The 27,322-nt window shown below is 43.2% G+C and overlaps 1 protein-coding gene and 1 non-coding gene across 7 annotated transcripts in view; both read left to right on the top strand.

Moving 5' to 3' along the window:
- Positions 1-27,091, top strand: part of YEATS2 (YEATS domain containing 2) — a 300,282-nt gene extending 273,191 nt beyond the window's left edge. For all 6 annotated transcript variants that reach the window (XM_063915696.1, XM_063915693.1, XM_063915695.1 and 3 more), the window contains 4 exons: positions 12,030-12,253; positions 12,824-12,898; positions 12,985-13,058; positions 26,737-27,091. In XM_063915696.1, the coding sequence (XP_063771766.1) occupies positions 12,030-12,253; positions 12,824-12,898; positions 12,985-13,058; positions 26,737-26,860 (497 nt within the window). In that variant the 3' untranslated portion in view covers positions 26,861-27,091. The remainder of the gene's footprint in view (positions 1-12,029; positions 12,254-12,823; positions 12,899-12,984; positions 13,059-26,736) is intronic.
- Positions 2,381-2,496, top strand: LOC134913520 (U5 spliceosomal RNA). Its single transcript, XR_010177266.1, has one exon. It is a non-coding gene; the product is annotated as a U5 spliceosomal RNA (small nuclear RNA).
- Positions 27,092-27,322: the final 231 nt, after the last annotated feature.

The following is a 27,322-nucleotide window of genomic DNA, read 5'->3' as shown; positions in this document are numbered from 1 at the left end:
GGCGCTAGATTCAGGCTCTCCTGCTCTCCCTGCTCCCGATCTCCGTACGCTGCAGGTAAGGGATGCAGGGGGGGGGGGGGGGAATAATACCCATAGCAGCAGCAAAGGCTGCAGGGGTTCAAAATACACAAGCAGCGCAGCACGTTAAACAATGTACACTGTGTACTGTGATGTTTCAGCACGTTTTATATATATACATATAATGAAGCTTTTGCTGGCGAAACTGTCTATAATATCAGTATGAACTGTGATTATATGTGTAAACACTTTGTATATATATATAATATATATATATGAGGCTTTGGCTGGCAATAGGTTATCAGTGGCATAACCTATTGCACGTTTAACCATGTTTTCTGTTATTTTTGGTTACAGTTGCAAGATAAATACACTGCAGGCAGTGCTCATATTATTTGAATAAATGCATATATTTTACTGTATCCTACACCTGGGCAAAGTAACTGTATAATAGGCTATTAAGCCTATATTAAAACTGCAGCAGGTAACCTGTACTGTGATTTTCTGGGAAAGCATGGCATGACGGCCATTTTAATCATTGCTGGTTTTCCAGTTATAATTCCAGACCATACACCTCTACTCCACAAGGAGGCGCAGGGGTGTTAGTGGGAATTTTTTAGTTCAAGATAATTCTAGAACATTCCTGCCCTACATCTTTAAGCCACCAGAAGGCGCAGGGGTGTTAGTAGGAATTTGGTTCGGGTTTCATGCCCATGTGAACTGCTTTTCACATAAAGACTTTAGTTTCCTAATAAATATGCTGTTCAGCAATAACATATATATATATAGATATATATGCCATATAATAATGTTATTAAGTCGTGCAAGTGTCTGTCTGTTGCCTATTATGATGTCTGTCTACATAGCGAATAAGGCTCTAGTGCAGACTAAAAATGTTAACATTGGCAATTCAAATTAAAACAGCGGTAATCGGAGTCTCAGAATAACTCCGCCAGCGCTAACAAAAGACAATCTTTCCAAAGTGACAATTTTCCTTTGGGTACCAGAGTGTTTATTTCACTAGTCTTATAATTTAATGCACGATTCTATGTCAAATCTCACACCGATAACTACAAGTGAGAAGGGTACATTAGTCCAGCATTCAGATAGTGCGGGGTTTTGGACAACCATACATAATCGTTTCCAAAAGGACGCGATCCGCCATTGGTATATGCGTTTCTGTCAAACATTATAAAAACCACAGATACATTTGGGTCACTAGAATCTATGTATGAAACCATGCCGATCACGGTTAAAAGAAGCTGCAGAGTATATCTGTAAAGCTTTTGCTAACGCCGGTTATTTTCAATGTCGCTAGTTAAGCGCGACAAGGCCAGAGCTTGTTTGCTCCTAAATTGGATATATGTGTAACGACATTTTATCCCTTTACGATATTCTGCCATTAGCGCATACAATATACTTGTAACAGCGTTTTATTCCTTTATAAAAATCACTCACGCCTTGTAACGACAGGACGTTACAGTCAGCAAGCCAGTGGTTTGATGACCTCTTTTACAATTGTGGAAGTGCGTCTTTTCAGGTTACATTTGCGAGGTTTCATGACTTCAACTCATATATGTCTCAGCTATTTACAGCTTAGAGTACAAAACTGCTTCTGGCGAACGGTTTGGCAGGTTGTCATTTAGTCTTTGCTGGTTTATAAACCAGGCAATAGTACGCCAACAGAGTCAAAATTACTTATTCCCGTCTGTTTGAGCAAAATCAAACAGCTCCGTTGCAATATCAATCAGCAAGTCATTTACTACAGTTAGAAAATGGATTTTCTGCAGTTAGTTTTTGCTTATTGCAGCCACAAAATTGTATAATTGCATTTGATCTTCACAATGCGTATTTACCCAGTCCGGTTTCTTCATCACAGGTTCTAGCGTTTGCAAATCGCCACAACCATTAACCATTTCATTTATACCGTTGCTTATCGCTTCCGGTATTTACCAAAGTGATGTTGGAATAATCGCTCATCTCACATAAGAACTATGTATCAACAAAGTTCCTCTATCTTGCGCTACTAAGGTATACTGCGGTAGCAGATTAAGTTCGAAAACAATCACATCTAAGTCGGTCTAAACGATGTCAATTCCTAGGTAAGATTATAAATAAGGTAAATCAAAGACTTTTACCTACTACACCAGCAAGAACAAAAGTACACGCACAGCGGTACATTGGTGTATTCACTTATTAAGAATAAAGATGTGTTTTCAACGCAAAGGTTCTAAAACACGACAGATTGCTGTCAATAAATGTCCTAGAACTCTGTGCATTTTACAATGCAATAGATAAATGTCCTAGAACTCTGTGCATTTTACAATGCAATAAATGATTCGTTTTCAGTCTGACCAGGGATAGACTCTGGGTTCTCTTCAGAACGAATAAATCTTTCGCTTTTTACTAAAGATTTCTGTGGACAGGAACAACCGTGAGTTTCATGTAATTTTGTTTTTTCATGCCTGGCTCACGCTGCCCTTAAGCAGTCAAACAAAGCAACGGCAGTTGCATACACAACAACCAGTGAAAACCAAGAAGCCGCATGGCAATGCGGCAGGTAACTCAAATCTTCAATGGCTCAGAACGCCATTATGTGAAAATGTCAAGACATCAATCCGTGAGTGGACATTTGTTAGACAAAAGATCTCACCCGTCAGGGTTTGGATCTTGAAAACTGGACATTAAATCCAGAGGTGTTTCATATGTGAGTCCACAGAAGGCGGTTACCCCAAGTATACATAATGGCATCTCGCCACAATTACAAAAGCTCAGTATGTGTACATCACATTCATGGGGTCATTCAGCATCGTGTATCTGGCTCCACCATTTTCCGCTTCTCTCTTCGTTGCCAAAACGGATCAGAAGACCGTTCGTCACAGTCATACTGGTGGTATCTCATGGGTTTCGGAGAAGTTTGCTTCTCGAATTTTCAAGTAATACTTGCACACGATCTTGGCCCGCTCATAATACGGCCAACCTGTTACATCACGGAACGTTCTTTTACCCATAGTTACCTATGTACCTATTATCTATGTACCGCAGCTGCGGTTGACGGGGTGAGAGTTCAGACCGCTCTCTTAAAAAATAGAGAATTACAGTATCGGTTATACCAACCATGTTACGAAATAGTAAGCCGCTTAAGGCAGCTCATAATTAAAAAAAATAAAAAAATTTCGTGTGCTTACATAGGTTATAAACCTCGGAAGTTTCCAACATCATACTTCAAGTACCCGTATTCTGTTAAACGGGATGGGATGGAAAACTGCGTTCATCTGCACTAAGAGTGCAGGTATCTGTGTGGTAAACTTATTTTCAAAGCGTTTGCCTCTATTTACGTCTGTAAACATCTTTCTACAAGGTGTCACCAAAGTTCAGACTCTATTTATCCCACCTACAGCGCCAGGCGATTTAAGGTTGGGTTCAGATTTCTTAGTTTTCATATTTTGGAATCCTTTCAACAAATGGGAATTAAGTTTCATATTTTTGAACCCTTACAACAAATGGGTATTAAGTTCTCACTTTGGAAAACATTTTTCTTCTAGCCTTGGCTTCGCCAAGGGTGCTTCGGCAAGGATTTTGTTTTCATATTTGGGTGCCTTGTATTCCAAGCCACCGTATTTGAGTTTTCTCATTACAAAGCAGATCTTCCGACGAAATCCGCTTTCGTATTCTTCACATCAATATACCAATAGTGGTTCCTGTGGGGACAGCACATTCTAAAATTCTGAATGTGGTACACGCGTTACGCGTTTATATATGTAGTACGTGATATGAATACGTTGTTTGTTCTATATGATACTGCAAACTGGGGTTAGCCAGTTTCTCAGCAGATTTTATCCGGTTGGATAATAATGACTACAAGTCAGGCTTACTTTAAGGCTAAGTTACAATCGCCTACGTCAGTAATAGCATCCCACAGGTTCTGTGGGAATGTCACACCCAGCGGGTCGTGGAGCGTCTACGACGCGGCTACATAGCCTTTAGTGCACCACGTTTGTGCACGTTTACACGTTATGAATGGTGGCGCCATCAGCATTTAGCTTTGGCTGTCTACTGTTACAAGTATCAAACAGCTCTCCCGCCCACGAGGGAAGCTTTGGTACGTCCCAAGAGTACTCCAGTGACCCCTAGTGGATGATAAAGAAAATAGGATTTTGGTACTTACCAGGTAAATCCTTTTCTTTGAATCCATAGGGGGCACTGGACGCCCACCCAGAGCAGTTTTACCTGGGTTGTTGTAAGCTCAAGGGAGCTTAGTGAACAAATTTAACTTGGATGGTATTAAGCTCGAAGGAGCTTAGGGTAACACATTTTCACCAATTGGCTCAAATTATAAAGTTCTATCGGTTAAGGTGTCAACTGTTTAGTTGACAATAAGGTTACGGATCAACTTTGTGGTTGTCCGTTATGTTATAGGGATTCTCCATTGTCAACCTCTCTATATCCTGTTCGCTCAGTAAAAAACACTGGCAAAGTACACTGAGGTACTTGGGGATATGGAGGGGGGGGAGAGTCCTAAATTTGAATATTCAGTGCCTTTGTTCGGCTACGCCCGTCCATATCCCAAGAGTACTCCAGTGCCCCCTATGGATTCAAAGAAAAGGATTTACCTGGTAAGTACCAAAATCCTATTTTTTCTCTTGTGTGTGTACCTCACATTACAATGCCTAAGGAGTGTGTTTCATGCACGGCAGAGTGCTTTTCTTCCCGGGGGATCACTACAATGTACTCAGGATAGTACTCATTCTCAGGCTAGTGGATCCGAACCAGCATGGTTGGATTCTCTAAAACGGATGATCTCGAATATTTCTAATAAATTATCCCAGAATGAGAAAGAGACGCAATACTTAAGACAGTCTGTGGATGTCCTGATGAATAGAGATTCAGTCCCCATTCCAGCGTCTCAGACCCCTGCCATTTGTCCACAAAAGCGTACACTGGCCCAGATCCTACAGACTGACACTGATGACGACGTGTCAGACGCAGAGGAGGGTGAGGTGGACTCAGTGGGGATGGGGGGGGGGGTTGCAGGTCTGTCACAGGGGGTACAGGCTCTGATAAAAGCTATTAAAGACGTTCTGCAAATTCCTGATAAAAGGTGACAGAGGAGGATGGGGTGTCCTATTTTAATGTAAAAAAGAAATCCTCAGCTACTTTTCCTGCATCAAAAGAGTCGAATTCTGTTTGAGGAAACCTGGGTTAATCCTGATAAAAAGTTTCAGATCCCTAAGAGATTACTCACATCCTCAGGATGATAGGAAAAAATGGGAAAACTAACCGATTGTTGACGCATCGGTATCTAGGTTGTCACGTAAGATAGTCTTACCTGTCCCTGGGGCAGCCTCCTTAAAGGACACGGCTGACCGCAAAATTGAGAACACTCTCAAATCCCTGTACACGGCTGCTGGGGTGTCCCAGAGACCCACTATTGCTTGTGCATGGATCACTAGGGCCATTGCAAAACAGTCAGGAAATCTATTTGACGAGTTAGATTCCTTATCCAGGAGGCAGATAGTTTTACTCCTACAGCATATACAGGACTCTGCAAATTTTATGGTAGCGGCCATAAAAGAAATAGGATTGCTCAATGGACTGCGGACTCTGATTCCAGGAAAGGTGGGAAAAAACTACCATTTACAGGTTAGGCCCTGTTTGGAGCTGAACTAGATATGTGGGTTTCCAAGGCTACGCCGGGTAAGTCTACATACCTTCTTTCCGGAACTCCCCCGGCTAGGAAAACCTACTGTGCTCCAACGCTGCAGTCCTTTCAGGCAGCAAAATTTTTAAATAAAACCAAAGGTTCTTCTACGGCCTTCAAAGGCAATAGAGGTAAACCCAGAAAACCAGCAACTGCAGGTTCACAGGACCAGAACCCCGGTTCTGCTTCCTCTAAACATTCAGCAAGACGGTGGTTTGCACTGCCTGGAAGACAGGCAGGTGGGAGCCCGATTAAGATATTTGTCACATATGGCCAACATCATGCCAGGATCCCGGGTTCAAAGGTCTTATCACCCAGGGCTACAGACTGGAGTTTCAGGAACTCCCACCTCACAGATTCTTCAAATCAGGCTTACCAGCTTCTCAAGAAGCAAGTATGACTTTACAGAAAGCAATTCAAAAACTGGTACAGACTCAGGTCATTGTTCCAGTTCCACTTCAACGGCAAAACAAAGGTTTTTATTCCAACCTGTTTGTGGTACCAAAACCGGACGGTTCGGTAAGGTCCATTTTAAACCTCTAAGTCGTTGAACCCATACTTACGGGTGTTCAAGATGGAGTCTCTGAGAGCGGTGATCTCAGGTCCTGGAGGAGGGGGAATTCTTGATGTCTCTAGATATCAAGGATGCATACCTTCATATTCCGATGTGGCAGCCTCATCAGGCTTATCTAAGGTTTGCATTACAGGACTGTCACTACCAGTTCCAGACCCTGCCATTTTGCCTCTCTACGGCACCGAGGGTGTTCACCAAGGTAATGGCAGAGATGTTTCTCCTCCACAAACAAGGAGTGAAAAAAATACTGTACCTGGACGACCTGCTGATAAAAGCACCATCCAGGGAGAGGTTGTTGGAGAACATTGCCTTCTCAACCCGACTACTCCATGATCACAGGTGGATTCTGAACCTACCAAAATCTCATCTGGAACCAACACTGAGGCTTCCGTCCCTGGGGATGATACTGGATACGGAGGCACAGAAGGTATTCCTTCCTTTAGACAAGGCATTGGTAATCCATTCGATGGTATGGGATCTTCTAAAACCAACCCGGATATCGGTGCATTTATGCATTCGCCTCCTGGGGAAGATGGTAGCCTCTTACGTGGCACTGCAGTACGGAAGGTTTCACGCAAGGCCCTTCCAGCTGGATCTGTTGGACAAATGGTACGGATCGCATCTTCATATACACCAGAGGATCCGCCTGTCGCCAAAAGCCAGGATTTCGCTTCTGTGGTGGCTTCAGACTTCTCACCTGACCGAGGGCCGTAGGTTCGGGATTCAAAATTGGATTCTGCTAACCACAGACGCAAGCCTCAGAGGTTGGGGAGCAGTCACCCAAGGGGAACAGTACCAAGGAAAATGTTCAAGTCAGGAAACCATCCATTCAATCAACATTCTGGAACTAAGGGCCATATACAACGCCCTTCTACAGGCATCACATTTTCATCAAGATCACGCCATTCAGGTTCAGTCAGACAATGTGACGGCGGTAACATACATAAACCGACAGGGAGGAACGAAGAGCAATGCAGCAATGTCAGAGGGGACACAGATTCCCATCTGAGCGGAAAGACACGCTATGTGGTGTTGTCGGCAGTCTTCATCCCGGGAGTAAACAACTGGGAAGCAGACTTCCTCAGCAGACACGTCCTCCACCCAGAAGAGTGGGGCCTTCACCCAGAGGCGTTCAGGTGCTTGACACGTCAGTGGGGAATGCCACAAATCGACATGATGGCCTCTCGTCTCAACAAGAAGCTCAAGCGGTATTGTTCCAGGTCGAGAGACCCACAAGCAGTGGCGGTGGACGCTCTCGTGACTCCATGGGTCTTCCAGATGGTGTACGTGTTTCCACCACTTCCATTGATCCCCAAAATTCTCAAAAGAATAAAATGGGAAAAGGTTCAAGTAATTTTCATTGCTCTAGACTGTCGAAGAAGGGCCTGGTACGCGGGTCTACTGGAGATGCTCCTAGAGGACCCGTGGCCTCTACCTCTTCGTGAGGACCTTCTACAACAGGGGCCGTTCGTCTTTCAGGACTTACCACGGCTACGTTTGACGGCATGGAGGTTGAGCGTCAAATTCTATCCCGGAAAGGGATCCCTGATAGGGTTATTCCAACCCTGATCCAAGCCAGACAGGGGGTAACGTCTAAACATTACCACCGTATTTGGAAAAAATACATCTCTTGGTGTGAGAACAGGAAATTTCCTGCGGTGGAATTTCAACTGGGATGTTTTCTCCTTTTTCTGCAGTCAGGTGTGGATGTGGGCCTACGTTTGGGCTCCGTAAAAGTCCAGATTTTGGCCTTATCCATTTTCTTCTAGAAACAATTGGCTTCTCTCCCTGAGGTTCAGACATTTTTGAAGGGGGTTCTGCACATCCAACCGCCCTTTGTGCCTCCTACGGCACCTTGGGATCTCAACGTGGTGTTGCAGTTCCTGCAATCGGAATGGTTTGAGCCTTTACAGGACATTGACGTCAAGTTTCTTACGTGGAAGGCCGTCACATTGTTGGCCTTGGCTTCTGCAAGGCGTGTGTCGGAGCTGGGGGCATTTTCTCACAAAAGCACATATTTCAGTTTTCATGAAGATAGAGCTGAAGTCGTCGGCAATTTCTTCCAAAGGTGGTGTCTGCGTTTCATATCAACCAACCTATTGTGGTTACCGACACCTCTGTTACTTGTAAGTCCTTGGATGTTGTGAGGGCTTTGAAGATCTATGTGAAGCGGACAGCTCGTCACAGAAAATCTGACTCTGTTTGTTCTCTGATCCCAATAAAATTGACTGTCCTGCTTTAAATCAGACAATTGCATGCTGGATCAGGCTTAATATCCAGCATGCTTATTCCACGGCGGGTTTGTCATGTCCAAAATCTGTACAGGCCCACTCTACTAGGTCAGTGGGTTCTTCCTGGGCGGCTGCCCAGGGTGTCTCGGCTTTACAGCTCTGCCGAGCAGCTACTTGGTCAGGTTCGAACACGTTTGCTAAGTTCTACAAGTTCGATACTTTGGCCTCGGAGGACCCTCAGTTTGGTCAGTCTGTTCTGCAGGAACCTCCGCACTCTCCCACCCGGTTTGGGAGCTTTGGTACATCCCCATGGTACTAATGTGGACCCCAGTATCCTCTAGGACGTAAGAGAAAATAGGATTTTAATTACCTACCGGTAAATCCTTTTCTTGTAGTCCGTAGAGGATACCGGGCGCCCACCCAGTGCTTCGTTTATTCCTGCACTGTTACTTTGTTGTAGTATTGTTGGTTCAGCGGTTGCTGTTCCTGGTTTAACGTTTGGTTAGCTTGGCTTTCCTCTAGTTTGTGTGTGCTGGTTCGAAATCTCCCCACTATCCTTTTATATCCTTCTCCCAAAGTATGTCCGTCTCCTCGGGCACAGTTTCCTAGACAGAGTCTGGTAGGAGGGGCAAAGAGGGAGGAGCCAGCCCACACTATCAAATTCTTAAAGTGGCCATGGCTCCTAGTGGACCTGTCTAATCCCCATGGTACTAATGTGGACCCCAGTATCCTCTACGAACTACGAGAAAAGGATTTACCGGTAGGTAATTAAAATCCTGTTTTTGTAACTAAAAATCTCAGTATCTTTTATAACAAACCCAGGCATACTTATACAGATGTGTCCTCCTACACCTAGCCTCAATACGCCATGCACTGCGAGATGCCTGATGTGAGTGAGCCAGCAGTTCTCGGGCAGCTCTGCTAACCTCGGCCATCTTTTTTTGCTGACTATGCATCTTATTCGCATTGTGATTTACTGTTTGTATTACTGATTAAAATTATACGCGGCATGCCTGTATTCTGTGTTTGTGAAGAAGACGCACAAGCAGACTCTGCTGATTAATATAATACTGTATGCGGCATGCCTGTATTCTGTGTGTGCAACTGTATCTGCATACAAAATGCTTTTGTTGGAAAACACTATAACATAGCATTTTGTATGCAGATACAGCCACAGTCGCACAAAGAATATAGGCATGCCGCATACAGTATCATATTAGTCAGTAGAGTCTGTCGATACATCAGCAATCAGGAAGCCACAGACTAAGATTTCGATATTGGAATTGGCAGTGATGTGAGGTTCCTGTATAACTGAGGAACATTATGGTGTTGGACACATCTCTATATGAAAGGACAATCATACGGCCAACTTGCTGACTCTCTGCCTAATTCATGTTTTTTAAGGGCCCCATACACTACAGCGATATGTCGGAGGCGATTTCCCTTGAACCCTCCCGGGAGCTTCCCGGGAGTGGTTCCATACGATTTGGTACATTTTGCATGCGATATATCATATGCGATCCCAGCCATGCCTGCGGGAACCGATATATCACGAGTGTAGCATTGGGGAGCCGATCCAACCCTCACGGGAACGCGGATCGGATCGGACTGGAAACACATCCAAAATGCCCGATTTCACCCGATATAGCTGCCCGAATGCCCAAAATTGGAGGAAATTGTGCATTTATCGTTCTAGTGTATGGGGCCCTTAAGTAAAGCAAAAACGCAAGTAACTTTGTGTCTGGAACAATCCATGTTTCCATGCAAGGGGAGCAAGTACATTTATATTTTTTCTCTACGTTGTAAGTACTTTCTGCTGTTGCATGTTTGTGATACAGATCCTTCTGTGTGATCAGACCAGATAGGCTAGCCTTTCTTCCCCACATGTATGAGTGAGCTTTGGGTGCTCATGACCCTGTTGCTGGTTCGCTTTTAGTAGGTTCTAGCTACATACTGGGAACACCACACAAGACCTGCCTCTTGGAGATACCCAGACCTGGTCGTCTAGCCATCGCAATTTGGTAGTGATCAAGGTCACTTAGATCCTTACACAGCATTTGTCCTGCTGCAACACATCAACTTCAAGAACGGAGTGCTCACTTGCTGCCTAATATATCCCACCCTGTGACAGGTGACATTGTAATGCGATAATCTGTTCCCTTCACCTGTCAGTGGTTTTAGTGTTAAGGCTGATTGGTGTATGGTGTAGGACAGATAGCATACTGCACATATTTCACATATATTTTATTGTATGCCATGCTAGTGGTTGTGGTTCTGCTGGTAGCCATGGGTGGTATGGTTGCGCTTGTAGCTTTGCAAGCTCGAACATAGCCAAACTTTTTGTCATGAAAGGACATGCTAGCCCTGTAGTTCACCAGCAGTAGGTCTGGGGGGCCTAATTTTTCCAGGTAATTCAGCTGTGTGCAGAACTGGCTGCGTCTAAGGGACATTATGGCAAGGGATCCCAAACTACAGGTTTCCTGCTATAGTGTCACTGGCCCAGCCTGTTAAGGTCTATTGTTGATAGTTATTGTCCTCCTTACAGTGTCTGGCGGTGCATCAACCTCTGCATGAATTGCCCTTACTGTTCTTTGCCTACGTTTAAAAGCACCTTCCCTCCCCTTGGGTTGCTTGAAAGGGTCTGAAGAGTTGGCACTTAATGTAACCTCTTTATGTGTCTCTTTGAAACCCTGGCTTCTCCCCTCCGTAACCCCTGGTTGTCTGTGTCTTTAAGTGTCCATTAAGTGCCCAGGTTGTTTGTAACTTTTTAGTGCCCATAGGAGCTGGGCTTCTGTGTGTGGGCAGGAGACAGTCCCTACTTCTTACTGTTAGATATTATTTATAATTATTTTCCCTGTTTTTACATTAGGAGGTGTGTGCTCCGACTCGGGAGACCAGTGGCAGCGGGGCAGTAAGGATCTGAGCCTTCTGCCTTTGCACTGTTGTACCACCATGACTGCCAGGAGTGACTGACATTAGTTCACTTACCAGGTATCATGTTCCAGTCTCTTGCTCTGGGTACTACCTGGACACGTAGCTGGCCGGCGCTGTCGCACTTTTAGAAGGTGGCAGTAGATGGGCCAGCCAAGAATTGTTGCGCCATCTTATGGGTTTATCCCACAGCTCATCCGTGTATAGACCTAGTGAGGAGTACAAAGTCACAAGATGATGCCAGCTCCTACAGGTCAAATGATTGCGTCTGCAGATGGAAACTCAGATCATAGCCAGAGCAAAAACTTCTTCTACTTGTACACTGTGGTTTATCACCAGTCCTCTAGTATTTAGTGGTTCAGAGTCTGGGTTATACTGTATAACTTTAGTCTTTAGAGATAGGTGCCAGTTCTCAGTAATCTGTGAATAACATCTCCAGCTGGATACGTTTTTATTGTGGGCAGATTTATTTGACTGAAATGTAATTTAACTTGCTAATACATGACAATGCTTTACAGTAAGGTGGACATTTAAGATGACTGGGCATGAAGTACTTATGTTGTGTGTTTTCCAGCTTTACCCTCCTCCTACTCCACTCCTGAGGCTCTGTGTAGAAAAGTAGAGGAATTAGAGAAGATCCTTAAAAAGCAGAAAGAAGTGGATGAGGACGTGGATATCTTGAGCACAGATGAAGTACAGAAACCTCTGATCAAAAAGGAAAGCGAAGAAGGAGATGATATGAAGTTTTACTTGACTCCTAACCTGTCCTGTGAGTTCATCAGAGACTCAGCGCAGGAGGTAAGGCTCCGTCAGGGCTATTTTGTGTTTTTCCACCAAGTTCTTCATGTAATATTTATGTGATTTAATATCAATATACCAGAATATTTTGATTTTATGAATTGGATTGACAGATCACTAAACACCAACATTTTTACATTTGAAGTATGACTACAAAACAGTTACATTATAATACGGGATGCGGTCAAGATGCCGCCGGCCGGAATCCCGGCGGTCGAAATACCGACGCCGGAATCCCGACCGCCACAATCCCGACATATTCTCCCTCCGTGGGTGTCCACGACACACATAGAGGGAGAATATAATAGTGTGCCGAGCGTAGCGAGGCACCGTGCCAGCAGCGTGGCTAGCGAAGCGAGCCCGCAAGGGGCTGCGTTCCGCTCGCCACCCCTGTCGGGATTGTGTGGTCGGAATTCCGGCGTCGGTATTTCGACCGCCGGGATTCCGGCCGGCGGCATTTAGTACTGATCCCTATAATACATTGTATGGAAACGTTCAGCTTTTTTTTTTTTTTTTTTTTTTTTTTTTTATTAACAGTCTTGAAAATAATGTTCTTTTGCTTTTCTATAGATCGGGGTTTCCTTACAGCCAATAGAAGTTCAGAAAAATGTGTATGCCTCTCCAGTAGAAGAGATGATATTAAAGGTAAGATGTGAGCTCTCCTGATGTTTGATCCCCTACTCATTAGACTATATCACCTTTTCTTTCTTTCTTTTTTACCTATTTTTTAGGCCACTGAACAGCTTGTTAGTGACTTACTGAGAGATGCTTTAGCAATGGGATACCAGATGACGTCTCGCAAAAGGTACGTTGATAGATCATTCTCACGCTGCCTGTTTGGTAACCGGGATCTTAGGAACCATACATGCCCTCTGTAGAGTTTGACATCTATTGTTGCAAAGGTTTTCAAATTTCAGCGCTGTACTGTCAGAGCTATCCATAAATGGGATACTTTGCTAGGTATAGTTGCCATTAAAATGTGTGATGAAGACCCAAAAGCACCCTTCAAAAGGCTTGGAGTGTGGTTTAAGTGGGTGCACATAGCCACCAACTGGATAGCTATTTTCTGAAACTATAAAGTATTATTAATACTTTAACAATCAAAGTATGGTAGTGGGCCTATGTTTCCCTTTTAGTGTGTTCGTGGGTTTCTTTTTTTTTATTTCTTTTTTTTTTTATCCAGTTTAGCAATATCAGCTGTTCTCCAACCATACTTATGTAATTGCTGTTGACACTGCCCTATTTAAAGTGCGTACTGAGCAAAGTTGATGAAGCTTCTTAAGATCCAGTTTACAGTTAAAGTAGCTTAATACTTTTAACTCTGTATTGCATCTTTTTAGCACTATGCTTTTTTTCTTGTTCAGTAGAGAAAACCCCTCTCCTTCCTATTTCTAGCACTTTAGTCTCTAGTGCCCTATTTAGGTGGATCCAGGGCTCTGTGCCTTCAGCATTTGTTTGTTTATTAATCATCATCATTTTTGTTTCTTTTTTTACTTGTTCCATGCCTAGACTGTGTCACAGATTTTTTTTCTGGAGTCTAGAAGTAAATTCTACTTAGCTTCTGCTCAGTGGAGCAACTTGTAGAGCAAGGGTTCCCAACCACGCTCCTCAACAGTCCAAGTTATCAGATTATCCATACTTGAGCTTGGGTGACTTAATTAGTACTATAAGATGGTGGTTGCTCCTTCAATGTAGTGGCCCAGATGCATGAAAGGGAATGGTTAGTCTGGGTAAGAAGAAACAATAAAAAAAACTTATATATATATATATATATATATATAGAAGAAAAAAGGTTTCCCAAAGGAGCTTATACTAGTACTCTGGTGTATAACAGTATAAATAGTATCCTTATTTGTTAAAAAATAATTTATTTTCTTTAAAAATACAATACATAAAATTGTTCGATTACATTCAATGATACTTTATACATGAGATAATTGAAACCAATGTTCCATTCTAATCGTATAGCAGTGATTCTTCAATTGAAGGCAATTGTTGTCTCAAAAACCCAACGCGTTTCGTCCTGCGGACTTCATCAGGGGCTTTACAATCCAGAGACTTCAAAACAGATAATCAGCACAATAAATCTTCAAAAAGTAGACACATTATCAGAACGGTATTGGATAAAATTCACCTCATGGATTATCATAAAAATGCTGCAAAAAGAGAGACTGGATCTGGTATGAGTCAGGTAGAGTGTGACAGCTTCCCCAGAGAGGCCTCTCTTGGGAAGCTGTCACACTCTACCTGACTCATACCAGAGCCAGTTGGTTTCAATCATCTCATGTATAAAGTATCATTGAATGTAATCGAACAATTTTATGTATTGTATTTTTAAAGAAAATAAATTATTTTTTAACAAATAAGGATACTATTTATACTGTTATACACCAGAGTACTAGTATAAGCTCCTTTGGGAAACCTTTTTTCTTCTATCTTTGTACTGTACCCCACCTAACAGGGGGTAATCCCAAGGTTGTAGCTCATCCACTAGCGCGTTAACTAGGTCTAAACCCGATATTGTTGACATATATATATATATATATATATATATATATATAAGTTTATATGTCTCTTCTGACAGGCAGTGGCACTCAGAGATGTAATAAAATAATAATACTTGCAAAAAAAGTGGTTTTAATCCACTTCAATCCAAAGTTTCAGGGCTGTGGCGCCCCTTTGTCAAGGTATTACGATTAATCAAGGTGATGAATTAAAAGCACATATTCATTTCTGTGCTATTATCATGTAACAAAACAATATGCAATCATGTGACTCAGAGTGTGTGCTATTATTATGTAGCATTAGGACCGCCAGAACAGAGATGCCAATTGCTGATCCTTTGTAGTGTGCAGGGGGAATATTTAAAAAAAAATTAAAACTGAGATCCCCTGGTAGATGTTCTAGAATTGTATGTCATCCCCAGAGTGACCCAGGATGTTATGTTCCCTTGGGTCTTTTCTTTCATCAGGACCAGGCTGATTTGGATTTCAATAGCATAGTTCCTTGCTGTAGGCCACTGAGGGGCAGATGTATTAACCTGGTGAAGGCATAAGGAAGTAATAAAGCAGTGTTAAGTGCAAGGTGATAAAGGCACCAGCCAATCAGATCCTAACTGTTAATTTACATATTGGAGCTGATTGGCTGGTGCCTTTATAACCTTGCACATATCACTGGTTTATCACTTCCTTATGCCTTCTCCAGGTTAATACATCTGCCCCTGAGTGTGTAAAGCCTTTCTATTATCCTATCCTGTAAGGCCAGCTTTTCATTGTCCAGTGCCTCTCGGGGGCCCTAATCTCAGTTTGAAGGCTCTGCATCAAGCATGCGAACCTCTAGCTTTCTTCCATTGTCTTTCCATAATGGGAAGGTTACTACGCAAATCCCACATGTTAACGTGCCTCGTTTTACCTGAAGATAAGGCAGTCCTTCAGACAGTCCCTTCAATCCAACTAAAGGTGATCCCCAATTTTCATATTATTAAGCTGATTATTCTGTCCTTTTGACCCTATTCTATGAACTCTGAGGAAGTGCTGGGCCTGATTCTGAGGTGACAGAATAGCAAAAAAGTGCAAGTAACTGCAGTTGGACAAACCATTTGCAATGCAAGGGGAGCAATTAAAAAGTTTATCCTTCAGTAGTACGATATTCTAAGACGAAGGCATGCATAATACAAATGGCCACCTTTAGATTGTAGAAAGCAGTTTTGTTGGAACTCCAGGGCACTGCGTACAAATGACTGCCTGTTAAAGCTAGTGAGGTCCGAGCCCGAGCATGCCCGTGGGATCACTTTTTAGACCATTCTTATAAATATAGCAATCCTGGTGCACCAGGATAAAATCTATATGGCAGAGAAGACCACCCGTGTATACTTTGGCAAAACCATGTGCACTGCAGGTGGGACGGATGTAACATGTGCAGAGAGATTTAGATTTGGGTGGGTTGTGTCCAAACTCATCTAAATTGCAGTGCAAAAACCAAGTTGTCCATCATTTGTGGGCTACATGCAAAATCAGCCAGCATTTACTATATATAGATAGATATAGATAGAGAGATAGAGATAGATAGATAGATAGATAGATAGATATGACGTTCTTCTAGAAAGGGGTATTCATCCACCCACACTCAATTCGGAAAGAACAGGCGGCACTCCAAGGACTTGATGTAAATAAGTATATTATGCAAAAAAATCAAATAAGTGGCATAACTGCGCCAAAGTTTCAGCGCCACGCAGGGCGCTTTTGTCAAGGCTGTATGCAAGTGACACAAAACAAAAACTTGCATACAGCCTTGACAAAAGCGCCCTGCGTGGCGCTGAAACGTTGGCGCAGTTATGCCACTAATTTGATTTTTTTGCATAATATACTTATCTACATCAAGTCCTTGGAGTGCCGCCTGCTCTTTCCGAATTGAGAGTGGGTGGATGAACACCCCTTTCTAGAAGAACGTCATATCTACATGTTGCACAGTAGGAAGGCAACGGGGCAGTTGCTTAAACAGAGGGAGTGCCGACCATACCAGTCTTGTGTGTGTGTGTGTGTGTGTGTGTGTGTGTGTGTATATATATATATATATATGATATAGATAGATATGAGAAAAAAATGGAGTGAGAAAGAGCGCCTGCTAGTGTTTTTAAATCAAATGATTTGTGTATATACAATTCACCCTGTGAGACGTGGGAAGTTAGAGAGAATTAAATAGATTTAAATAAGAAGAGATAACTTAGCTTCTCTTAAACATCTTCGGTTCAGTGGCACTTTTGAACATGTAAAATTAAAAGAAAAACAAACATAGTGTGTACTGTCTCATAAATGTTTGCGGCAAGCCCTTAATTAGGAACCTAGCTGCTCCCAAGAATCATAACAGAGCATTTTAAAAAAGGTAGACAAATTTAATACATAGTCCTGAAGCAAATGTAGCTAACAAACGTACAAGATAAAAACATATAAACGGCTTATCTGTCCGCTATGGGCAGTTAGGGATAAGTGGCAAGTCCCTGTCCCAAGTAAATTCAATATAAAATCCTGAAGCAAATGCAGGTAACAAACGTACAAGATAAAAACATAAAACGGCTTATCTGTCCGCTGTGGGAAGTTGGGGGTGAGTAGCAAGCTCCAGTCCCGACGCGTTTCGTCCCAATGTAGAGGACTTTATCAAGGGGATAAGTGATGGGAGCAGTGCAGGATATTTATAGCACCAATGAGTGATCACATGGGAGGCAGGACGTTTTATCTCACTTCCTGTGACTCTGGGAATATATAATTACAAACGAAAATATTCAATGCTGCCCATGGGGGTATTATACTGAAGTGCACCAGATTATACCTGTGAACAGTGGAATATATAAATAAATATAGAAAAGGTAAAAGAGAAACTGAGTTTAGTCCAGAAACAGCGGTGGACCGCATGGTGGAACGCATTTGCGTCACCTCCGCCGGATGTGGATGTTGGGATCGGCGCTGGAGTCTCTTGAAATGGTGGAACGCGGTCACTTCCGCTAAGACGAGCGGTGCGGAGAACGTCACTTCCGGCCCGGCTTACTCAATGGATTCAATGCGATGTCTGTAGTCATTTCCTGGAATGTGACACGCACGGCCATATTGTCCAAAACGTCCGTGGCTACTAACTTCTTGCTGGAACGCACGGCCATTTTAATGAGTGTCCATCATAAACGTCATCCAAATTAAAGAATTAATATGTTCAAAGTAAGAGAGTTGACACACTAGAACAGGAGGAACATAAAGAGCACCTATTTAGGTCTAGCATAATATTAGTGAGTTCTAATAATATTTGAGCATAAATATGCAAAAAAATTTTTATATAGAAAGATGACATTTTTTAATGTATTTTTTAAATAGAAAATATATGAGTGACATGAGTAATCCATATAAGTGAGAAAAGATAATATGCAGAAAGAGTGATAGTAGTGAGAAGTTATGTCAAGATATATATATGTATTATTAAAAGATTTTTATAAAAAAAGGGGCAATCTCAAATCCTTCATTAAATCCCAGGGGTGCAAGTGTTTTTAATTCAAAAATCCAAAACATTTCTCTCTTTGAAAGTTTGTTTAGGTTATCTCCACCTTTCTCTCCAAGGTTGACAATTTTGATGCCATTGAACGTAATTTCTTCAGGATTTGAACTGTGAACCTCGTGAAAATGTCTCTAAATTGCATGTGTGGTTATCTTGTTCTTAATGTTCCTCACATGACCTTGAATGCGTAGTTTGAGTACTCTTTTTGTCTTACCGACATATTTCAGTCCGCATGAACATTCTAAAAGATAGATAACCATTGTAGAATTGCAGTTGATAAAGTGCTTGATAGTATACTCCCGAGAATTGTCATTATTAAAGAACTTCTTGCGGTCCCGGTGAACCAGTTTGCAAATATTACCGCTTCCACATTTAAAGCAGCCTCGGCATATTCTTGTATGGTTAGAGGAGGTGGACTTCAATAAGCTTGGGGCCAGAATCTCTTTAAGATTACTTGGTTTTTCTAAACACGATTTGGGGTTGAGGAGGCAGAATATCTCTTACCACTGGGTCCATCGATAAAATGTTCCAATGTTCAGAGATTGACGTATGTTCTTCTCTTGACAGCTATAGGTGGTGATGAACGGAGCTGCAAAATTTCTCTTGGTCTGTTAAGTGGCTTCCTTGACCTTAGAACTTGGGTCAGTGCTGGTTTTTTTAAGTGCACTTTCAATGACTATATCGGGGTATTCCCTTTCCTTAAATCTTTCTGCATAGATTTTCAGTTGTGTGTCTTGATCTTCCTTTGAACTGCAATTCCTCTGTACTCGGTGGAATTGTGAGTAAGGGATATTAGTCTTCCAGTTTTGTTGATGGCAACTCTTAAAGTGTAGATAACTATTTGTATCTACTTTTTTAATGTGATTGCAGGTGGTAATATTTGATTCTTTTGATGAAAGTATCAAGTCCAGGAATTCCATTTGAACTTGGTCGTGCTTCTCAGTTAATTTGAGGTTGAACTGGTTGGATGAGATTCTATACTAAAAAATTCCAGGAAGGATGACTCGGTTCCGTCCCATATAATGATGATGTCATCAATATATCTTTAATATAGTACCAGTTGGTTTAGATATGGGTTGTTGGAATAAATGTGTTCCTCTTCCCAGCTTCCCATCAATAAGTTTGCAAAGCTTGGGGCGAAGATTGTCCCCATAGCTGTACCGCATATCTGCAGGAAGGAGTCCTGAAACTTAAAATAATTGTGACTCAGGATGAATCTGATGAAGTCACATATAGCTTCTCTGTGTATTGACGTCATCTCCGTCTCTGTCGAGAAATTTTTTGCATGCCGAAATTCCAGTATCGTGTATGATGCAAGTATATAGACTTACAACGTCAATTGTGACCCACCAATAGTTTTTTTTCCAAGTTCCATTCTTGAGGTTGTCCAGTACACTGCTGGTATCCTTGAGATAAGATGGTAATTCTACCACATATTTGCTTAAAAAGACATCTATGTACTCGGATAGGTGGAATGTAAGATAGTCAGTTCCTGAAATGATCGGTCTTCCTGGCGGGTTGCGTACATTTTTGTGTATCTTCAGCAAGAAGTAGAAAATTGCGACGACTAGGAATGATGTCATGAGGAATTGATATTCGTCTTTGTCCAATACTTGACATCATAGTTGGTAAACCAACAGGGTTCTTAATTCATCAGTATATTTTGTGGTGGGGTCTTGTTGGAGTTGGTGTTGCCTAGAAGACGTAATGCCTCTTTTTCGTACATTGATCTGTCCAAAATCACAACTCCTCCTCCCTTATCAGCTTGTTTGATGACAATTTCGGAGTTATTCTGGAATTCCTTCAGTGCTTGTATATATATATATATATATATATATATATATATATATATATATATATATATATATATATATATACACAAACAGAAAGTTCAGCACTCACCAAAGCAAGCTCACTTATTTTCACAACATCAATAAACAAATGATGGGGGTTTAGTTAGTGAATTGGCCAATGCACGGAAGCCTGCAAACAGCTCGCCAAGGTACCCCATCTTCATGCAGGTCCTACACTATCACAGAGTCTCAAAAATTAAAACCTAGCAACTGTATCACATAATATAACTGCAAATATGCCCACTTGGTTTACTGTGTATCTGCCAAATACTCCATGGCTTTTAAAGGTACACTATTCACCTGACACTGGCTGATAAATTTCTAAAGAACAGCTGACTCAGGTTTATTTTTAATTTTTTGCATGCCGAAATTCCAGTATCGTGTATGATGCAAGTATATAGACTTACAACGTCAATTGTGACCCACCAATAGGTTTTTTTCCAAGTGCCATTCTTGAGGTTGTCCAGTACACTGCTGGTATCCTTGAGATAAGATGGAAAGATAAGATAAGATGGTAATTCTACCACATATTTGCTTAAAAAGACATCTATGTACTCGGATAGGTGGGATGTAAGAGAGTCCGTTCCTGAAATGATCGGTCTTCCTGGCGGGTTGCGTACATTTTTGTGTATCTTCAGCAAGAAGTAGAAAATTGGGACGACTGGGAATGATGTCATGAGGAATTGATATTCGTCTTTGTCCAATACTTGACATCATAGTTGGTAAACCAACAGGGTTCTTAATTCATCCGTATATTTTGTGGTGGGGTCTTGTTGGAGTTGGTGTTGCCTAGAAGACGTAATGCCTCTTTTTCGTACATTGATCTGTCCAAAATCACAACTCCTCCTCCCTTATCAGCTTGTTTGATGACAATTTCGGAGTTATTCTGGAGTTCCTTCAGTGCTTGTTTCTATATATATATATATATATATATATATATATATATATATATATATACACACTTTTTTTTCCTTCTAGCATCCATAGGGGAAACTGGGATGGTGAATTGCAGTGGGGTATAGATGGGTCCATTGGAGCCGGGGCACATTACATTTCTTCAACATAGTGTGTGCTTGCTCCTCCCCTCTAAGCCCCCTCCCATCAAACCAGTTTAGCACAAATATGCCCTCAGAGCCGGTCACACTCGGGAGGGCTCCAGGGTTTATCTTCATTTAAACTTTTTCATTTTTATATTTCTTAACATTTTTCAGGCATCTGGCAAATGCCTGTTTGCAACGAGGGACTTAGGGGTGGACCTTATAGAGAGGTGTGGCGAGGGTACTCGGTTACCAGGACATTGATCCTGGGGAGATCTCCCACCGCAGTCATATGGAGGGCTGGCGCTGAAGCCCCACAATTTGCCGCCAGCTGAAAACGGAAGGCGCATGAGTATACAACCGTGTCCTGAGTAGCGGGATCCCCGGTTCACAGTGACTGCAAAAGCAACGATCAGGCACACTGCTCTACTGGAGAGAGCTCTTGTGCCTGATTAGCCTGTGTATATTCCACTGCAGCGCGCGCCGGTGGAGGGGCGGAGCTTAGAGCAGGACAGCGGGGGCTGTCTTAGACGCGTGTGCAGAGAGCAGAGTGGCTGCAGAGACACCATAGCCAGCGTGGACCTCACAAACGCCTGAGATCGTGGTATATGTAGTGGGGTGTTAGTTGTGGGGGAGCAAGTTAAACTCTGGTTTGCTATCAAGTGACTCCGGTATCTCTACTGCCTGGCTATATTATGCACAGCTCATATAGGCAGTGTGTGCTGGTTTCTCCTACTCTGTGTTCTCTCCTGTTAACTGTTTAGTTCACTACTGCTTGCGGGGGGGGGGGGGGGGGGGGCTGTACTTTTTCTTTGTGCGTGTTTGTACTTTGCAAGAATGACAGACAAAGAGGTCATCTGTAGAAGCTGCTCTACTAAGTTTATACAGACATCTGAAGGATCACATATTTCTGACCAGTGTACTGAGTCTGAGTCACAATCTGGTAGCAAGTCACAAGAACCGCCACCAGTTTGGTTGTCCACATTAACAGGTGTGATGACAGATAAATCCTCTGAACTGGCTGCTGGCAGACAAGACAGACAAGCTCTTAGACAGTCTGTGGAAGATTTGTTTTTTAAGGGGGAAGTGTTAAATCTTCTGCTCACCCACCCAGACTATTGCCTCAAAAAACGCATGTTACCACAGCTACTGCAGTTGGATGACTCAGGAGAGGACATGCCAGATTTAGAGGAAGGGGATTTTGAGTGTTTGGAGGAATTTGGGGACACTGGTAGTCCTTCTCAGGGGGTTGAGTCACTCAGTGTATGCAATACGGGAGATTCTGGAAATACCAGAAAAAGAACTCAGGTAGAACCTGTGTATTTCAGTAAACCGCAAAAAAACACAGTTACGTTTCCTGTGTCTACGAAACTTAATGCACAGTTTAAGGAAGCTTGGTTGCACCCTCATAAAAAAAAAAACAGATCCCTAAGAGATTTTTGTCCTCATTTCCATTTCCTCCTGATGACAGGAAGCTGTGGGAAAATCCACCGGTGGTGGACCCTTCAGTTTCCCATCTCTCTAAAAAGATTGTACTTCCGGTCCCGGGGGCTATCTCATTAAAGGATTCCTCAGACCGTAAGATAGAAGCAACGCTAAAGACTATGTATACCGCTGCAGGAGCAGTTCTGTGTCCAGTCATTGTTGGCTGCTGGGTTACTAGAGCCCATAGAGAAATGGGCTGAGGACCTCATAACAGGTATCCAGGAGGGTCGTTCCCCGGATGAACTGGTTACTTTAACACAACACATTCAGGAATCAGCAGCTTGTTTATGTGAGACTACCAGGGAGATTGTTCTAATTAACTCCTGGATTTCGGCCATGTCAGTCTCCACTCGCAGAGCCTTTTGGCTTCGTCAGTGGACAGCGGATGCCGAGTCAAAGTGGGGAGTGGAAGGTTTACCTTTTACTGGTGAGGCTTTGTTTGGTGAGGAATTAGATAAGTGGATCACAAAGGCTACTCCTGGTAAATCCACTTATCCCCCATCAGCTGCTCTGCCACCAAGAAGCTTATATTCTGGTCCGTCTTTCCAGTCCTTTCATTCCTTTCATATGAACAGGTTCAGAGGCAGAGCCAGAGGTGCCTCAAACGTAGTTCGTGGTTCCATAGGCCGGGAACATAAAGCGGCTGTTACAAGCCAGCAGGAGCAGAACAGTGCTTCCACTGTCACAAAACTTACAGCATGACACTCTCCTTCTGCACCTGGGTATCTCAAAGGTAGAGGCACTTCTCAAACATTTCAGTCAAGTTTGGAAAGTCTCCTGCCAAGGCGCTTGGGTCAAGGACTTGATCTGCCAGGGCTACAAAATAGAATACGAACTGACCCCGCCTCACAGGTTTTTCACTTCAGGTTTACCAAGCTGTTAATCCTGAAGGAGGCCATAGACAGACTCCTGCTAGCATATGTTATTATCCCGGTTCCCATTCATCAAAGGAAAAAAGTCTACTACTCAAACCTGTTTGTAGTACCGAAACCTGATGGTTCTGTCAGACCAATACTGAACCTGAAGTCCACTTCAAATTCAAGATGGAGTCTCTGCGGGCAGTCATCATAGGTCTGAAGGAGGGGTAATTCCTGGTTTCCTTAGATATAAAGGATACCTTCCTCCACATTCCAATATGGCCGCCTCACCAGAAATTCCTACAGTTTCACTCGAGGAAGAACACTACCAATTCCAGGCCTTGTCTTTCGTCAGCACCACAGGTGTTTACAAAGGTCATGGCAGAGATGATGCTGCTGCTCCGTCTGCAGGGAGTGAACATAGTTCCATACCTGGATGACTTACTCATACAGGCGCCGTCCAGGGACTAGCTCCTTCACAGTATCGTACTCACAAAAAGATTACTGACACATCACGGCTGGATTCTTAATCTGCAGAAGTCCCACTTGCAGCCTACTCAGAGGTTCCACTTCCTGGGTATTGTTCTGGACACGGTGTCTCAGAAGGTGTTTCTTCCAGGGGAAAAGTCAGCGGCCATTCAAGTGATGGTGCGGTCCGTTCTGAAGCCACACAAGGTTTCATTCCATCTGTGTATACGTCTGCTCAGAAAGATGGTTGCCTCCTACGAAGCAATACAGTACGGTTGTTTCCATGCACAAACTTTCCAGCTGGATCTCCACATGCACCACCTAGTCCGCCTGTCACCACAAACATGGATATCACTTCTGTGGTGGTTATAGATCTCCCATCTCATGGAGGGTCCAGTCTTCGGAATGCAAAATTGGCGGCTGTTAACCACGGATGCGAGCCTCCGCGGTTGGGGAGCAGCAACCCAGGGGGCTCATTTTCAAGGAAGATGGTTACCACATGAAGCCATCCTCCCAATAAACATCTTGGAACTAAGGGCAATTTACAATGCCTTCCTTCAGGAGTTCCACCTGTTACAAAATCAGGCCATCCAGGTACAATCGGTAAATGCCATGGCGGTGACCTACATCAACCGGCAAGGCGGATCAAAGAGTAGGGCAGCTATGAGAGAGGTCACTAAGATCCTCCTCTGTGCGGAAATATATGCCAGGGCAATTTCGGCCATATTCATTCCGGGAGTGGACAATTGGGAGGCAGGCTTCCTCAGCAGGCAGGATCTGCACCCTGGAGAATGGGGTCTCCACCCTCACGTCTTCCAACAGATTGTATCCTGATGGAGTGGCCACAAATAGATCTGAAGGCATCTTGACACAACAAAAAGCTTCAGTATTACTGCTTGAGAACACGGGACCCACAGGCGACAGCCATGAACGCTTTGAGGGCACCCCGGACTTTTAAGATGGTCTATCTGTTCCCTCCATTCCCTTTACTACCAAGAATCTTAAAGCGAATAAAGAAAGAAAGGGTTCAGGTGATTTTAATCACCCCAGATTGGCTTTGCAGGGCTTGGTACGCAGATCTCTTCTCCCTGTTGGTAGATGACCCCTGGCCCTTGCCGCTGAGGGAAGATCTTCAGCAAGGCCTGTCCGTCTATCCAAACTTACAGCGGCTACGTTTGATGGTGTTTTTAAGTTGAGAGGGAGATTCTAGCCCGGAAGGGCATTCCGAGGGCTGTTATCCCCACTATGCTGCATGCTAGGAAAAATGTTACATCATGACACTACCATCAGATATGGAAAATGTATGTCTACTGGTGTGATAGCCGTCACTATCCACCAGCGATTTTCAAACTGGGTCGTTTCTTACGATTCCTCCAGTCGGGTGTGGGTCTTGGGCTCTCTCAAGGTTCAAGTGTCTGCGTTGTCCATCTTTTTCCAAAGGAAGATGGCATTGATCCCGGAAGTTCAGACTTTTCTGAAAGGGTTCTTAACTTGCAACCATGGTTTGTACCTCCCACAACAACTTGGGATTGCCAGTTGGTGTTGGATTTCCTCCAATCTTCCTGGTTTGAACCATTACATATGGCGGAGGACAAGTACTTGACTTGGAAGACCATTACCTTGTCTGCGAGGCGAGTCTCGGAGTTGGGGGCTTTGTCATGCAAGCCTCCCTATCTGGTGTTTCACGAAGATCGGGCGGAGCTCAGAACTCGCAAGTTGCTCCTGCCAAAGGTTGTCTCTGCTTTTCACATCAATCAACCTATTGTAGTTCCACTTTAGCTGATTCTTCCACACCTCGCAGTTTGGATGTGGTACGAGCGTTGCATATTTATGTCAACAGAACTGCTCATACTCGTTTTATATGATGCCACCAAGATTGGGTGTCCAGCTTCAAAACAAACTATTGCTCGTGGATCAAACTCTCTATTCAACAGGATTATTAGTTTGCGGTTCTGCCTGTGCCGCACTCCGTCACGGCCCATCCACCAGGTCGGTAAGTTCTTGGGCGGCTGCTGGAGGAGTCTTGGCCTTGCAGTTATGTAGGGCTGCTACCTGGTCCGGTACCAACACGTTTGTGAAATTTTATGGCTTTGATACCTTGGCGTCTGATGACACTCGGTTTGGTATTACAGGGATCTCGGCGCTCTCCAGCCAGTGATGGGAGCTCTGGGACGTCCCCACTGTAATTCACCATCCCAGTATCCCCTATGAATGCTAGAGAAAATTGTATTTTGGTACTTACCGGTAAATCCTTTTCTCGAAGTGTATAGATAATACTGGGCGCCCACCTCTGTGCTTCGTCTCTTCTGCATATTGTTTGGGTTGTTTACATGTCAGCGTATGCGTGTTGCTTTCGCTGTCTTTTGTTCTGTTGTGTTAGTGGTTTTCTCCTGTCATTCTGTTCTGTTTTCCTCCTCTTGAGGTATGTTCCGTCTCCCTCGGGCACAGTTTTCTTGACTGGTCTGATTGGAGGGGCCATAGAGGGGAGGAGCCAGCACACACTATGTTGAAGAAATTTAAAGTGCACCGGCTCCAATGGACCGATCTATACCCCACTGTAATTTACCATCCCAGTATCCCCTATGGACTTCGAGAAAAGGATTTACCGGTAAGTACCAAAATCCTATTTTTTTGTTACTTTAAATTCCTGTCTTCAGTTCTTATAGTGAGTGACAGGATACCTTTATAGATACTTTTAATATATATATTTTTACATTGAAATAACTTATGTTTCATCCTGTGAACAGAGCCCCAAGAGAAATCACTATTGCCAACATCCATCAGGCGATATGCAACATTCCTTTGTTTGACTTCCTGACCAACAGGCATATGGGTGCTGTAAATGTGGAAGATGAAGTGCCCTTAAAATAGAACGTAACAGACACACTACAAAACATGGAGTGCAACTTGAAAACCAGGAGCGTGATCATAACCATCAGAATCGGACTGTTTCCTCTGTTGTAGCTAGAGATGTACCTTCCTGTTCGTTGATTTGTGCTAGTTGTTCTGCTGCACGCTGTCTTCTATTTGTACTAAAACTCAGTGTATGTATGTACATATGTTTGTACACTTGAGTCAAAATAATAAATGACCCATTCCTCAGCTATTTGTCATTGTACACATTTTATCAATCACACTAATAACAATGTGATAAGCCTTTTAGAGTAAGAACCATATGTTGCATCCATTACAGCTGCCTTTCCCATTAAGTCAGGTATGCTTGCTGGTACATACAGTCAGGTCCATATATATTGGGACATCGACACAATTCTCATATTTATTTATTTACTGTATGTTATGCAATGGCCAAGTCAATCACCTGACCTGATTCTG

Source organism: Pseudophryne corroboree, chromosome 4 (assembly GCF_028390025.1).
Source record: "Pseudophryne corroboree isolate aPseCor3 chromosome 4, aPseCor3.hap2, whole genome shotgun sequence".
Taxonomy (NCBI): domain Eukaryota; kingdom Metazoa; phylum Chordata; class Amphibia; order Anura; family Myobatrachidae; genus Pseudophryne; species Pseudophryne corroboree.
Note: the sequence above shows the minus strand (reverse complement) of the source record. Positions and strands in the feature narration are given on the sequence as shown.